This window comes from Asterias amurensis, chromosome 2 (assembly GCF_032118995.1).
Source record: "Asterias amurensis chromosome 2, ASM3211899v1".
In the NCBI taxonomy this organism is placed as follows: Eukaryota; Metazoa; Echinodermata; class Asteroidea; order Forcipulatida; family Asteriidae; genus Asterias; species Asterias amurensis.
In genome coordinates, this window is record NC_092649.1 from 16202694 (window position 1) to 16214877 (window position 12184).

At 38.9% G+C, this 12184-nt stretch overlaps 1 protein-coding gene across 4 annotated transcripts in view; it reads right to left on the bottom strand.

Moving 5' to 3' along the window:
- The window catches only part of LOC139952159 (PX domain-containing protein kinase-like protein), a 31713-nt gene that overhangs the window by 14252 nt on the left and 5277 nt on the right, over nt 1-12184 (bottom strand). For all 4 annotated transcript variants that reach the window (XM_071951163.1, XM_071951153.1, XM_071951172.1 and 1 more), the window contains exons 4-10: nt 9984-10135; nt 8018-8197; nt 4482-4583; nt 2959-3120; nt 2238-2355; nt 907-985; nt 9-132 (exon numbers count right to left, since the gene is read on the bottom strand). In XM_071951163.1, coding sequence (XP_071807264.1) covers nt 9-132; nt 907-985; nt 2238-2355; nt 2959-3120; nt 4482-4583; nt 8018-8197; nt 9984-10135 — 917 coding nt within the window. The remainder of the gene's footprint in view (nt 1-8; nt 133-906; nt 986-2237; nt 2356-2958; nt 3121-4481; nt 4584-8017; nt 8198-9983; nt 10136-12184) is intronic.

Below are 12184 nucleotides of genomic sequence, written 5' to 3' on the forward strand. Positions count from 1 at the left end.
CCCCTCACCTGTTTCTGATCCGACCTCAGGCGTTTCTCTACGCCCATTTCTTTGGCCATCTTTAGTGGTTCTTTCAACTTACTAGGCAGTCTGAACTGTGGACCTTCAGTTACTGGTACGTCTTTGAAAAACCTGACAGTTTAAAACAAGATTCGTGTGATGTAGCTTTGCACAAATGGAAATGAGTAACCTTATCACAGACGTTTTGCAGATCACAGAATTTTTAAGAGATTTTAAATTTGCATTGGGGATTAAGAATATTAATTTTGTTTTTTACCCATACACCGATGTGTGTTAGCACTGTATTCTCAGTACTTTCCCGAGTCCTGTGAAAAAAATACCACAGGCATGTTACTTAGGTGAGATTTTTAGGCGTGTCACATGGCCTAGCGGTGCAAGAGCATTAGGAGCACTGGATTTAAGCTCTGGTGTTTGATCGGCAGAGTGTAGGTTCAAGTCCCGGTCGTGACACTTGTTTCCTTAAGCAAGACACTTAAACCATGATTGCTTCGTAACAGTTGAGGTAGTGCTTTCTGCTCTACCAGCCTGGCTTCTGATGGATGATACCCAAGCCTACATACGTATGGACTGTAAAAGGGGTAACCCTGTTTCAGGCCTCAGGAGTAGGTGGCAACGGCCCATGATTGTAGCCCACACCTTGAAGTGGCCTTCAGGCTTTGTGTGTCTGCCGACTTGCATACAAAATAACAAATAAATTACTAACCAATTGTTTTATCATCATTTTATTATTTAGCGGTACCTGTAAATTGTTGTTATTTTTTATTATGGAAGTATGGAAACAAATGTGTTTTTGAGTTGAATATACGATGGTTATCCACTGTTGGATACCGTATACATATAAATAAAATAAAAAAGTTATTAAAAAAACAGATAATTTTGACTTACTGGTGATCAAGCAGGTCCTCAATGGTAGGCATGCCTTTCTTACAAGATTCAGAAGTCAAAATAGACTCAAGCACAGACTCTACATAAGACAGAAAAATTTCAGATTGATGTTTAAAAATCCATTAGTAATCAACAAACCTTTTTGAAATATTAGTATTCATCATGGGAAATGATGGAAATGTCTTAGATATTTTTTTATTTTATTTATTATTATTATTATGTATTGGTATAAACAAACAAAATGACCGGCACCAGTAGCTGAAAGGGCCACTTAAAGACACTGGACTCTTCTCACTTGGTGTATCTGTGAAAACTTGAGCTCAATTGGTCATCGAAGTTGCGAGATAATAATGAAAGTAAAAACACCCTTGTCACATGAAGTTGTGTGCTTTCAGATGCTTGACTTCGAGACCTCAAATTCTAAATCTGGGGTCTCGAAACCAAATTCGTGAAAAATTACTTCTTTCTCAAAAACTGTGCCACTTCCGAGGGAGCCGTTTCTCACAATGTTTTATACTATCAACCTCTCCCCATTACTTGTTACCAAGTGAGGTTTTATGATAATAATTATTTTGAGTAATTACCAATAGTGTCCACTGCCTTTAAAAATGGTTTAAAAGTACAGCACTGTACATGTACATATACAAAAATAAAGAATCACATATTAAAGAGCAATAATATGGTGTAACAGTACAACATTTACAAAACCCCACATACAAAACAATAACAATGGAGCAATTGTAGAATGTAAGATAAATGGCTGAAAAAGCACAATGCAGTCGAAGAAAGCCTGTCACTAAAATGAGAACGGAACATTTTCTGTTTTGCCTTTCTTCGCATCGATGGCTATCTAACTATTTCGGCAAGATGGAGAATCTAAATGGTGCAGAAAAATGGACCCCTGGCCATTTGTGTTAAAAGGGTATGGTGCAATGCCATTGTCAACAACCTGTTCACATATTTCTGCAAACGATTTGGGTACTTTTTGTAACACAAAACACAGTGTCCACGGATTTACCATAAACTTACACCGATTGAAGACAATGATAGTAGAAAGCTTCCCTTACAATATAACCAGCTGAGGTGTTGTAGTTTTTGAGAAATGAGTAAAACAATGTCACAAACGAGTAAAACAATGTCACAAACATATGTTTAACATGCTAAAATAGTTTCCGTCTTAAAGCCATTGGACCCTTTCGGTAAACAGTGTTGTCCAAGGCCCACACTTTGTGTACCACAACTTCTATATCAAACAATAAATAATTGCTGAATTGGTATATGAGTTATTCAGAAAAATATTGTGGATTGTCGCTTTATTAAAACAAACTTACTTGCTGGAGCTGGCACTGTGTGAGGGAAGTCATCTTTGAAGTGCTTATGTAGTGGCATACCGAACACCATCTCAAATAAGACATGACCAAAGCTGTATACATCAACGTCTTCTGTAGTCTGAAGGGAAACAAAAATCAAACCAAATACTCAAGTTATTTTGTATTAATAACGCTTAAAAACGAACAGTTGTTATACAGCACAAAATTACAATGAAGTCTCAACGCGCTTTTGGAAAGTGAAAGAGTGAAACAGTGAAAACCAGGACTGTTGATTACATACATCACAGAACATACAGAAAGAACTACAAAATGTGTACAATGAAAAATACAAGTTACTTCAAGTGAAGATGCGTTTCAAATTAGACTTGCACTGTTCCGATAAACACTGAATACTACGTGTATTTCAACTCTTCCTATTGCTCCAATGCAACTAATAAACTGCATTCACCACAGTACATCCACCATGCATGTGTACTAATCATTTGGCTTTAATTTCAGCATATCAAGCACAGGGGTCCCCTAGCTACTTGACGGTAGGCTTCATGTATGTCTCACTTTTTGATTAGCTTCTTAACCTTTTTAAGGTCAAACTGAAGAGCACACAAAACTTTTGATTGTCTTCCTGAATTAGCAGAGTTCTTGGGGTTTTTTTTGGCCAGGAGTGTCATCATTGACAGACATGGCACACTAGAAACGTTATTATTATAATTCAAAATGTCACCTTGATTTTCTTGTGTTGTATGATGAAATCTCGATAGTATGACGGCAGACCCAGCATTGAATTCTCAATGTCCAGCAGTCGGCAGGCATTCCCCTCTAAGATGACATTGCCTGTATGCAGATGACCGTATGGGATGCCTTTCTCATGCAGAAACTTCAATGCCTAACACACAACATAAACACACAATACTTTATACAAGCTTCTTTTACTCTGGGAAAACCTCTCAGTGAAACACTGTTTTTCAGAGGTGCCCAGCAGCGAACAAACAGCAACATTTTAAAAGTTTATAACCAATGATGACCAATATTAAAAAGAGAAAAAGCAGCGAAATTTCAATAAAGGCTACAACAACACAGAATCTTTACAACAAGCAAACTATAAAATAAAGACAAATGTTAAAAGCCCGGGCCAGCCAGGAGAAGCACCACATGCCCCACCTATTAAAAGTTCAAATTTGTGTACTATACTTTGCAACTTACTATAGTGCATGGCAAGGAATTCTGAAGTGTAAGGGGAGTTTAATTAATTAATTGACCCCACAAGCAGCATATGATGATAATAATGATAATAAATATGTATAGCTGCTTAGCTATTTTCAGAAAAAAATTCTAAGGCGCTTCAGAGAAAAGCTCAAACAGGAGTATTAAAACCCATGAGTATAGGCCCTAGACGATGTTTACATTCACACCGCCCTCTGTTGACAAAACACTGTATACGTCATGTTTTGCCAGGAAAAAAGACGCGTAGTCATGGTAAGAGCACATACACTTTCTAGCTGGCTGCCAAAACACAAAGGTTTTGGCGCGGTATGCACGCAAATCATGTTTTGGTTTCAAGTGACGTAGGAGGTCACATCGTCTATATGAAGATATATTACTTAGGCATAGAAAGGTACACAAGACTAAAAAAAAAAAAATCAATTCAATCAATTCAATCAGAATTTGTTTCAATATTTAAATCAAAGACATTCCAGAACTAGTTAAGAAGAAGAATATTTGAAAATGAAATGATAAGAATATAATGTCATTGATACAGATCAAATTAATATTGGCGAAACAGAAGAATAAATGGTACATTTATTGAAGTCAAAGACAGTCAAGGACCTGTTAAGAAGAATAATGTATGAAAATGAAATGAAAAGAATACAATGTAATTGATACAGATCAAACCAATATGGGGGCATTTACAGAACCCCGAAAGGCTCGTTTTGAACTCAATTCAATTCAATTCAAATCAATATTGGTTCATTTTATTTAAAATTACATTGGCAAATAAAAAGTCGAAGACAAAGGGAATTTGGTTAACAATTAAATTACATTAGAAATATATATCAGGAATATTATGTTACATACAATATTTAAAAAAGATTACTTGAGGGAAGAAGACAAACAGGAATGGTGAGAGTAGCATTTAATAAAAATAAAAAATATATAAAAATAATAATAAAAAAAATTGTCTGATAAATAAGTAACAAAAGAAAATACAGCAAAAACAAAAGCAAAATTGAACGTGTATTAACGTACCTCTAATATTTGTCTTCCATATGTTCTCATGGTGGTCAGATCTAAAGCAGCGTATGATTTGGGATTGCAGTACTTCCTCAGGTAGTGGTGCTTAGGTTTGGACTGATAAGAACAAAAAAAATACCCAGAGTAAATAATAACAATAATAGTGTGTTATCTTCTTATATAGCGCGCATGTCCGTCACTCAGTGATGCTCCTTGCGCTGCTACTACATATTTCCTGCAAGGTATGTGGGACTACGATTGAATTATAAGACCTAGTCCTTAGCACCATGTGATGGTTAACAAGGTGCTGTGGCGCGATTTGCTGCCAATCAAACCAGGAACACCGGGGCAAACCCCATCTCGTTTTGATAAGTGCACTGGGTTCTTTTAGGCATTACACAACACACGGGACCAACGGCTTTATGTCCCATCCGAAGGACAAAGCATCATGGTCAAGTGTCTTGCTTAAGGAAAAAAGAGTCACGACTGGGACTCGAACCCACACTCTGCTGAACAGAAACACCAGAGCTTGAATCCGGTACTCTTAACCGCTAGGCCATGAAATGCATATGGTGAGAAAAATCTTCTTCCTTTTGAAATAACAGCAGGGAATTGTACAAAAGCACTGCAGGTAATGCAGACTCAATTACCAAACAACCGGATGTTGAACTGTCGTCTATGAACCAACCCAGTAGGCATTGGGTATAACTTTCTTCCTGAGATAAACAACCATGTGCATGATCTATTAAGCTCGTGACTAAGCACTCCGAAAGATTACCGTTTTCAAACTGTACTTATAATACACCAACAAAACAAGTGTGTACCAATGATTGTACATGCGTTACGTGCACATTTACTGTCTCACATCAGGGGCCAATTTCAAATTTCTGAAATGAGCTGAGGTACCAGTCGCAGCAATGGTGAAGTAGCTCTTTAGCGTTCTAGGTGGTAACCTATTTTTGCTCAGCAAAAATTTATTTGTGCTAAGCAAGTTTGTGTGCTTGAAGGCTTCATGAAATTGGGCCCTGCATATAAAATGCAGCAAATATCAAAAATGTTCTGAGTTAGACCGTGTCGGAAACGGCCATTTCGGCTACAACTACGAGTAGATCAGTACAGCCGCCAGTGTTAATAAATAGGCAGACGCACGCAATCTAGCCATAGCTGTAGCTGAAGTTGCCATTTAAAATATTTTTGAAGCCTTTACTGCATATAAAATTTATAAATGCCCTTTCTACAAGCCGACAAACATCACATGGGAAAACATGAAATAACTTTCTATCTAAAACTAAAAATCCATGTAAGCATAGATCCCTGTGATTGAAGCCAACATGTATGTTGGCATGATGACAGAGGCTGACAGGTGATATTCAGACAAGTTCTTCTCTTCACCTGGTACTCAGTGTGTCACTGTGAGTCATTCTTGAAGAATAACAACATTTCCCATGTGAGGGTTTCATACACGTAGTTTCTTATCACAGATGGGATTAATTGTTGTATGTCTCTAGTCGATGTACAATGACCGCGCATCCATTGTTAGCATAAAAACTTACTTGGTAATGAGCAATGGAGAGGTGTTGGTAGTATAAAATATTGTGAGAAATGGCTCCCTCTGAAGTCAAGAAGCTTTTGAGAAAGAGGTAACTTCTCACTCCAGTGTTAAAAGACTTCAGGCCTGAATTGTGCAACATGGGTTGTTTTCCTTTCATTATTCTCTTGCAACTTTAATTATCAATTGAGTCCAAATTCTCACAGGTTTGTTATTTTATGCATATGTTGCGATACACCAAGTGAGACTCTTTCACAATCACCAAAAGTGTCCAGTGCCTTCAAGCTAGTCTGTAAATAAAATATGTGGGGTGTTGTGGCCGAGCGATTAAGAGCAACAAAGCTCTGGTGTTTCTGTTTAGCAGAGTGTGGGTTCAAGTTCCGGTTGTGACACTTGTGTCCCTGAGCAAGTCACTTGACTATGCTTCCCTCCACCCAGGGGTAAATGGGTACATGTGAGGGCAGAGATGGCTCTTGTGATTGATTTATACTAAATAGCTTCGTAGCATTTTTTTATTGCACAGGCTGTATACTCCCAAAAGAGTTGAGATTGTAAAGAGAATTAATTAAATGCCCCTGTGACCAGGGGTGGATTTCATAAAGACAGAAAGAGTAAGGACTGGTCTTATCTTGAGTTAGGACAAGTTATTCGTCGTTAGGACGAGTTACTCATCGTTAGGACGAGTTACTCGTCCTATTTTAGGACTAGCCATGCGTTTTTTATATCTCCTAGTTAGGACTAGTCCTAGCTCTTTGTGAAATCGACCCATGGGGTAATAATGTTGGAAGCGCTTTGAGACACCATTTGGGTTCATAAAGCGCTGTATTAAAAACAATCTTCAAAATTGCTGTTTTTTTTCTGCAATCTCTCTGTTCTTATTTATGGCATGCTCTACTTTTCACATTGAGGCAAGATCCATTGTGGAGATCCATCATTATTAGATCACTATTTAAATCAGCATTTCCTGATGACAAATGTGCATAGACCTTATCGCAAATACCAATGCGCAAGCGCAGACTGTTGAATGAGGTGCATTGTGGGATAGATATTAATCAAGTTTTGCTACCAGCTAGACCACAATGCACCTAATTCCAAGCTTTACGCGCGCGCCCCAGTATTTGCGAAAAGGTCTATGGCACTCATCACAAACTAATTTCCTGACACAAACAGCAAGTTGAAGCCTGGAAGCCTGGAAGCCTTCTAATGTACATTACATTTATTAACTAAAGGCCCGGTCCCACTGCAGCGATAACGAGAACGATAACAACGCAAAGAGAACACATTCTAGTGGTTGAATGAGCGTGTTATCGTTTTCGTTATCGCTGCAGAGTGACCCTGCAATGTGGTTGTATAGTTGTTGGCCAATAAAGAAAGACAGGTCATTGCAGTAACTTTAGTAAAACTAAGGTAGACCCATCGACTCTGAAAGGCAATAATTGCATGTCACCCGACAAACTCTAGATGATCATTCTTGGAGAGGAAGAAAAGGCAAGTATTTGACAAATATCTAGACAAGACCATTTTGAAAACAGTTCATCCCTCAAACAACAGGCGCATGGCCAGGCAACAGCACCACACTGTTAACCACACCACACCGTACATAGAACGTAAAGGCTGCATTTTTCTGTATGATGCATGGGTCCCCTGCAGCAACCTGACTGCGTGCATGTAAGCCTTGCCAACGAATGAGCGAAGGTTCCTAGACAAACCCCCACCAGGTCTCCAATACGTACACCAGGGCCCAATTTCATAGAGCTGCTAAGCACAAAAATTTCCTTAGCATGAAATTTATTCCTTGATAAAAACAGGATTACCAACCAAATTTCTACGTGATTTTCAGGATAAGCAAACATCAGCTGAATACCAGAAACAAGCAAAATGCAACAAGAGGAAATTTGGTTGGTAATCCTGTTTTAATCAAGGAAGAAATTTCATGTTAAACAAATTTATGTGCTTTGCAGTTTTATGAAATTGGGCCCAGCTAAGGTGTATAGGTGCTTACCTTACATATGAAGTCTCTTAGTGTTCCAGAAGCATGGTAAGTACGGATAGCAAACCCTCCTGTTTCGTTGGCTGATGCATATGTGACTGGGTAGATATAAGGGTGTTGAATGGTCGGAAGCATTTTCATGGCTTGGAGTAGGACTTTGTCATCCAAAACCATATCTGGTCCAAAGTCACTCTGTAAAAAGCATGACAAATATAACAATAATAATAATAGTGCCAATATCCGTCACTCATTGCCGCCCAAGGCGCCATGCAGTGGCTCAGGCCTTTATTGCACGGCCACAACCCTGCCGGTTTTAAACGATCATTCATAAATACCTCAGACAGTTTCACTATTCCTATTGGTGGAGAGCGTGTCACTTGGGGGTGCTTAAACCTTTGATAATGACCAGTGATTATAACTGGTTGTGAGTGGATACTCCGCGCTAGTCTTGATGCAAGACGTTTCTTGTTACGGGCGATGCAGGTGCTGTCGGTGAGTTGGCTGCACAGTGTGTGAAAGGAAAACCAGAACGTCTTGCACCAAGACTATAAGTGCATGCGCACGAACGGACCTGGAAACTGTCAGAAAAAGGCATGCCACACATGGACACACGGCCACACACCATGGAGGTAGAAACATACAGAGCTCAAGCACGTCGGAAACGGACAAGTTTTACAGAGTTTCTTACTTTATTACGCCTTTTAAAGGATTTGGGTACTTTTTCAAAATTTCCATAGATTTACATTAAACTTACAGGGTTTGAAGATAATGATAGTGGAAAGCTTCTCTTCAAATATTACTTACTGCGGTGCTGTAGTTTTTGAGAAATGAGTAAAAAAAATTAATGAAATTACATTTGTGAATGCTTAAAATAATTTTGGTCTCATGAGACCAAATTTTGTCCACGACATTGTTTTACTCATTACCCAAAAACTACAGCACCTCAGCACGTAATGTTTTCAGGAAAGCTTTCTACTATCATTTTCTTCAAACTGTGTAAGTTTAGTGTAAATCCGTGGACATAGTGTTTTTTGTCCTACCAAAAGTACATACACCCTTTAACCAAAAAGGTATTTACCAATGGGAATAAAAGGTTAGCTACTAGTTCTTTTAAAGGCCCGAGCCAATTTGACCCTGCGCTGTTTTAAACGGCCGTGGAAGAACTAGTCGCTTCCCTTTTATTCCCTTATTCAAGACTGAGTCATCACTCTTTTATTTCCTTGGTAAAACACAATTGATGTATAATAGAACCAAACTTACAATATTCTAGACTTCTGTCAAGCAGGACCTACAGGACAACCTTATAGATGGATTGTACATGACGTCATCGACCGCCATCTTTGACGGAAAAATTCATGCGCGTATGCTACCCACAACTGTCAGCCAATGATAGCCTTTTAACCCGTGCAAGTTCCATCAACTATGGCGGCTAATGCAAGGGGTCTACATGTATTAATCTACATGTATCTGCACAAACTAATAACAGTATACTAGTAATATTTCATTCTTATTGACCCAATAGACCGATCCAGTAGGCTCCGCCCACGACGCACGTGTTAGCAAGAACACATGGTGCTCTCCAATGCCTTTCTGCACAACTCTGCCGCGCGCGCCAAGTTACGCCCACGCATGTCGGACCTTAGTATCGGACCTTCGTTGCGTTGTGATTGGTCAATATGCAATGGGCAGAGCTTAATGGATCGTTCAATTCAACTGACGTCATTGTCAGAATAATCATGGTGGGCAATGTCACTGTGCGTTATAAAGTTAGTGCGCATTTTAGGGGATGGGACGTTTACCAGTAAACGGTGGGCATTGCAGTTGCCGCATGTGACGTGCGTGCAAGGGGTCAATATAGCAATTTACATCACCAACTAATCTCAATGCACTTTACATAATTAGTACAAATAATGGTAATCAATTAAAACAACGATAGATGAAAATATATTAAAAACATTGGTACAACAATAATAATTACCCATGCTAAGATTTGCCTGACTTTGGGCTGGTCTTTCGGTTTGATCATGAAGTAACTCTTACGGATCCTCCATCCGATATCTTTCATTGCTTCTACTACTTCCCAGTGTGGCTCAGACCTGAAGAACATGGAGACATGCTGAAGCGCTATCTCTGAGGGTAGAAAGTTACAAAAAATATTCAATGGTGAAAATATTGATATAATTCAGGGGAGTAAATGCACTGGATAGTTCTGCTTCCCAGTCACATGGAGACATGCTGAAGCGCTATCTCTGAGGGTAGAAAGTTAAACAAAGATTCAATAGTGAAAATATTCCTATAATTCAGGGGAGTAAAGGCACTGGATAGTTCTACTTCCCAGTGTCGCTCTGAGCTGAAGAACACAGAGACATGCTGAAGCGCTATCTCTGAGGGTAGAAAGTTACAAAAAATATTCAATGGTGAAAATATTCCTATCCTTCAGGGTGGTAAAGGCACTGGGGTGGATTTCACAAAGGTAGTCCTAACTTAGGACTTGTCCTAGGCAATGCTAAGAGATAGGACCAGTCCTAAGTTAGGATGAGTTACTGGTCCCAACTTAGGACTGGTCCTATCTCTTAGCATTGCCTAGGACTAGTCCTAAGTTAGGACTACCGTTGTGAAATCCCCCCCCCCTGGACACTTTTGGTAATTGTCAAAGACCCGTATTCCCACTTGGTGTATCCCAACATGTATGCATAAAATAACAAACCTGAGGAAATATGGGGGCTCAATTGGTCATCAAAGTTGCAAGAGAATAATGAGGAGAAAAAAAAGAAAAAAAAAAAACCTTGTTGAACAACTTTGTGTGCTTTCAGATGCGTAATAAAAAAGGCTTCAACAAAATAAATAATGGCGTTTGACAATTTTATAATTGTTATCTTTTCATTTTGTACTACTACATGTGATCACTGTGGAAAGATGGAAGGCCCAGCATGCTATCATTTGTGCGGTACATATGGACTGCATCAAGAATAAAAGATGATAATAAATAACTACTGATTTATATTGCACCCATTCAATAAAATAACAAAATAATCAAGAAGTAATTAAAACAGTTAAATAAATAACCACATCAAAAGGAAAAATTATGCAAATGGTGACCATAGCAAAAATCACACAACAGACACAACAAATAGTTAAAAAGTTAAAAAGTACCACAATCCAAAAATTATAACACAAGACCCTTACAGACCTTCTTGTGCACTATTCATGTTAAAAAGAAAGTTCAGAGATAATTAAACAAATTCAAAATTAGCCACAAGATGGCAGAACAGTTCAAGCAAAAGCGATACAAAATAAATATGTAACACCAACTGAGAAGTGGATGACTGTGATTGAACTTGTAGGAGGGTAAGCTAAACATCCACCACTCATCCACCTACTCCCTGCTCATGAAAAAATGGGGGAAACATGACCTGAAAGTTTAAAGGCAATAGGCACAGTAGACCAATCCATTAAGCTCCGCCCCATTGCGTATTGACCAATCACAACCCATTGCGCAACCAAACATCCGGCGAATAAAGTCCGACATGTGTGCGCGCATATGCTTGGCGCGCGCGGCAGAGTTGTGCAGAATGGCATTGGAGAGGCTCATGTGTTACTTCTCACACGTTCGCCGTAGAAGGAGCCTAATGGATCGGTCTTATTGGTAATTGTCAAAGACCAGTCTTCTCACTTGGTGTACTCCAACATCTGCATATAATCACAAACCTGTAAAAAAATTTGGTTCAACTTGTCATCACATTTGCAAGAGAATAATGTTTCATTTCTTTGGCGGCATACATTTTTCTGCGGTTGGTTTTGGTCCTTATATATTCCTCACAAGTCCGTCATTTCGTGAAATAATGCAGCTCCCAGCAGAAAAAACATTCCTGTTTTGATCGTTTTCTCACAGTGTTGTCTGTTGCCGTGCGTACGCGTATACATTTGCGTGCAAGAAGCATGAATTCTTGGTCACCATTATCTTGACTGCACAGATTCACACGCAAATGCAACGCAATATTTGCGCGTTGTGCATCTTGCGTACACAGGACAGACTGTGAGAGTACGAACAAAAATTTGAATTTCTTAAATGAAAATGACGGATTTGTGAAGAATATATCACGAAGCTGTGAAAATTTTCCGCCCCAGAAATGTACCCTAATGTCCAGGACGTCACTGTAGTACAATACGAAAGTGAAA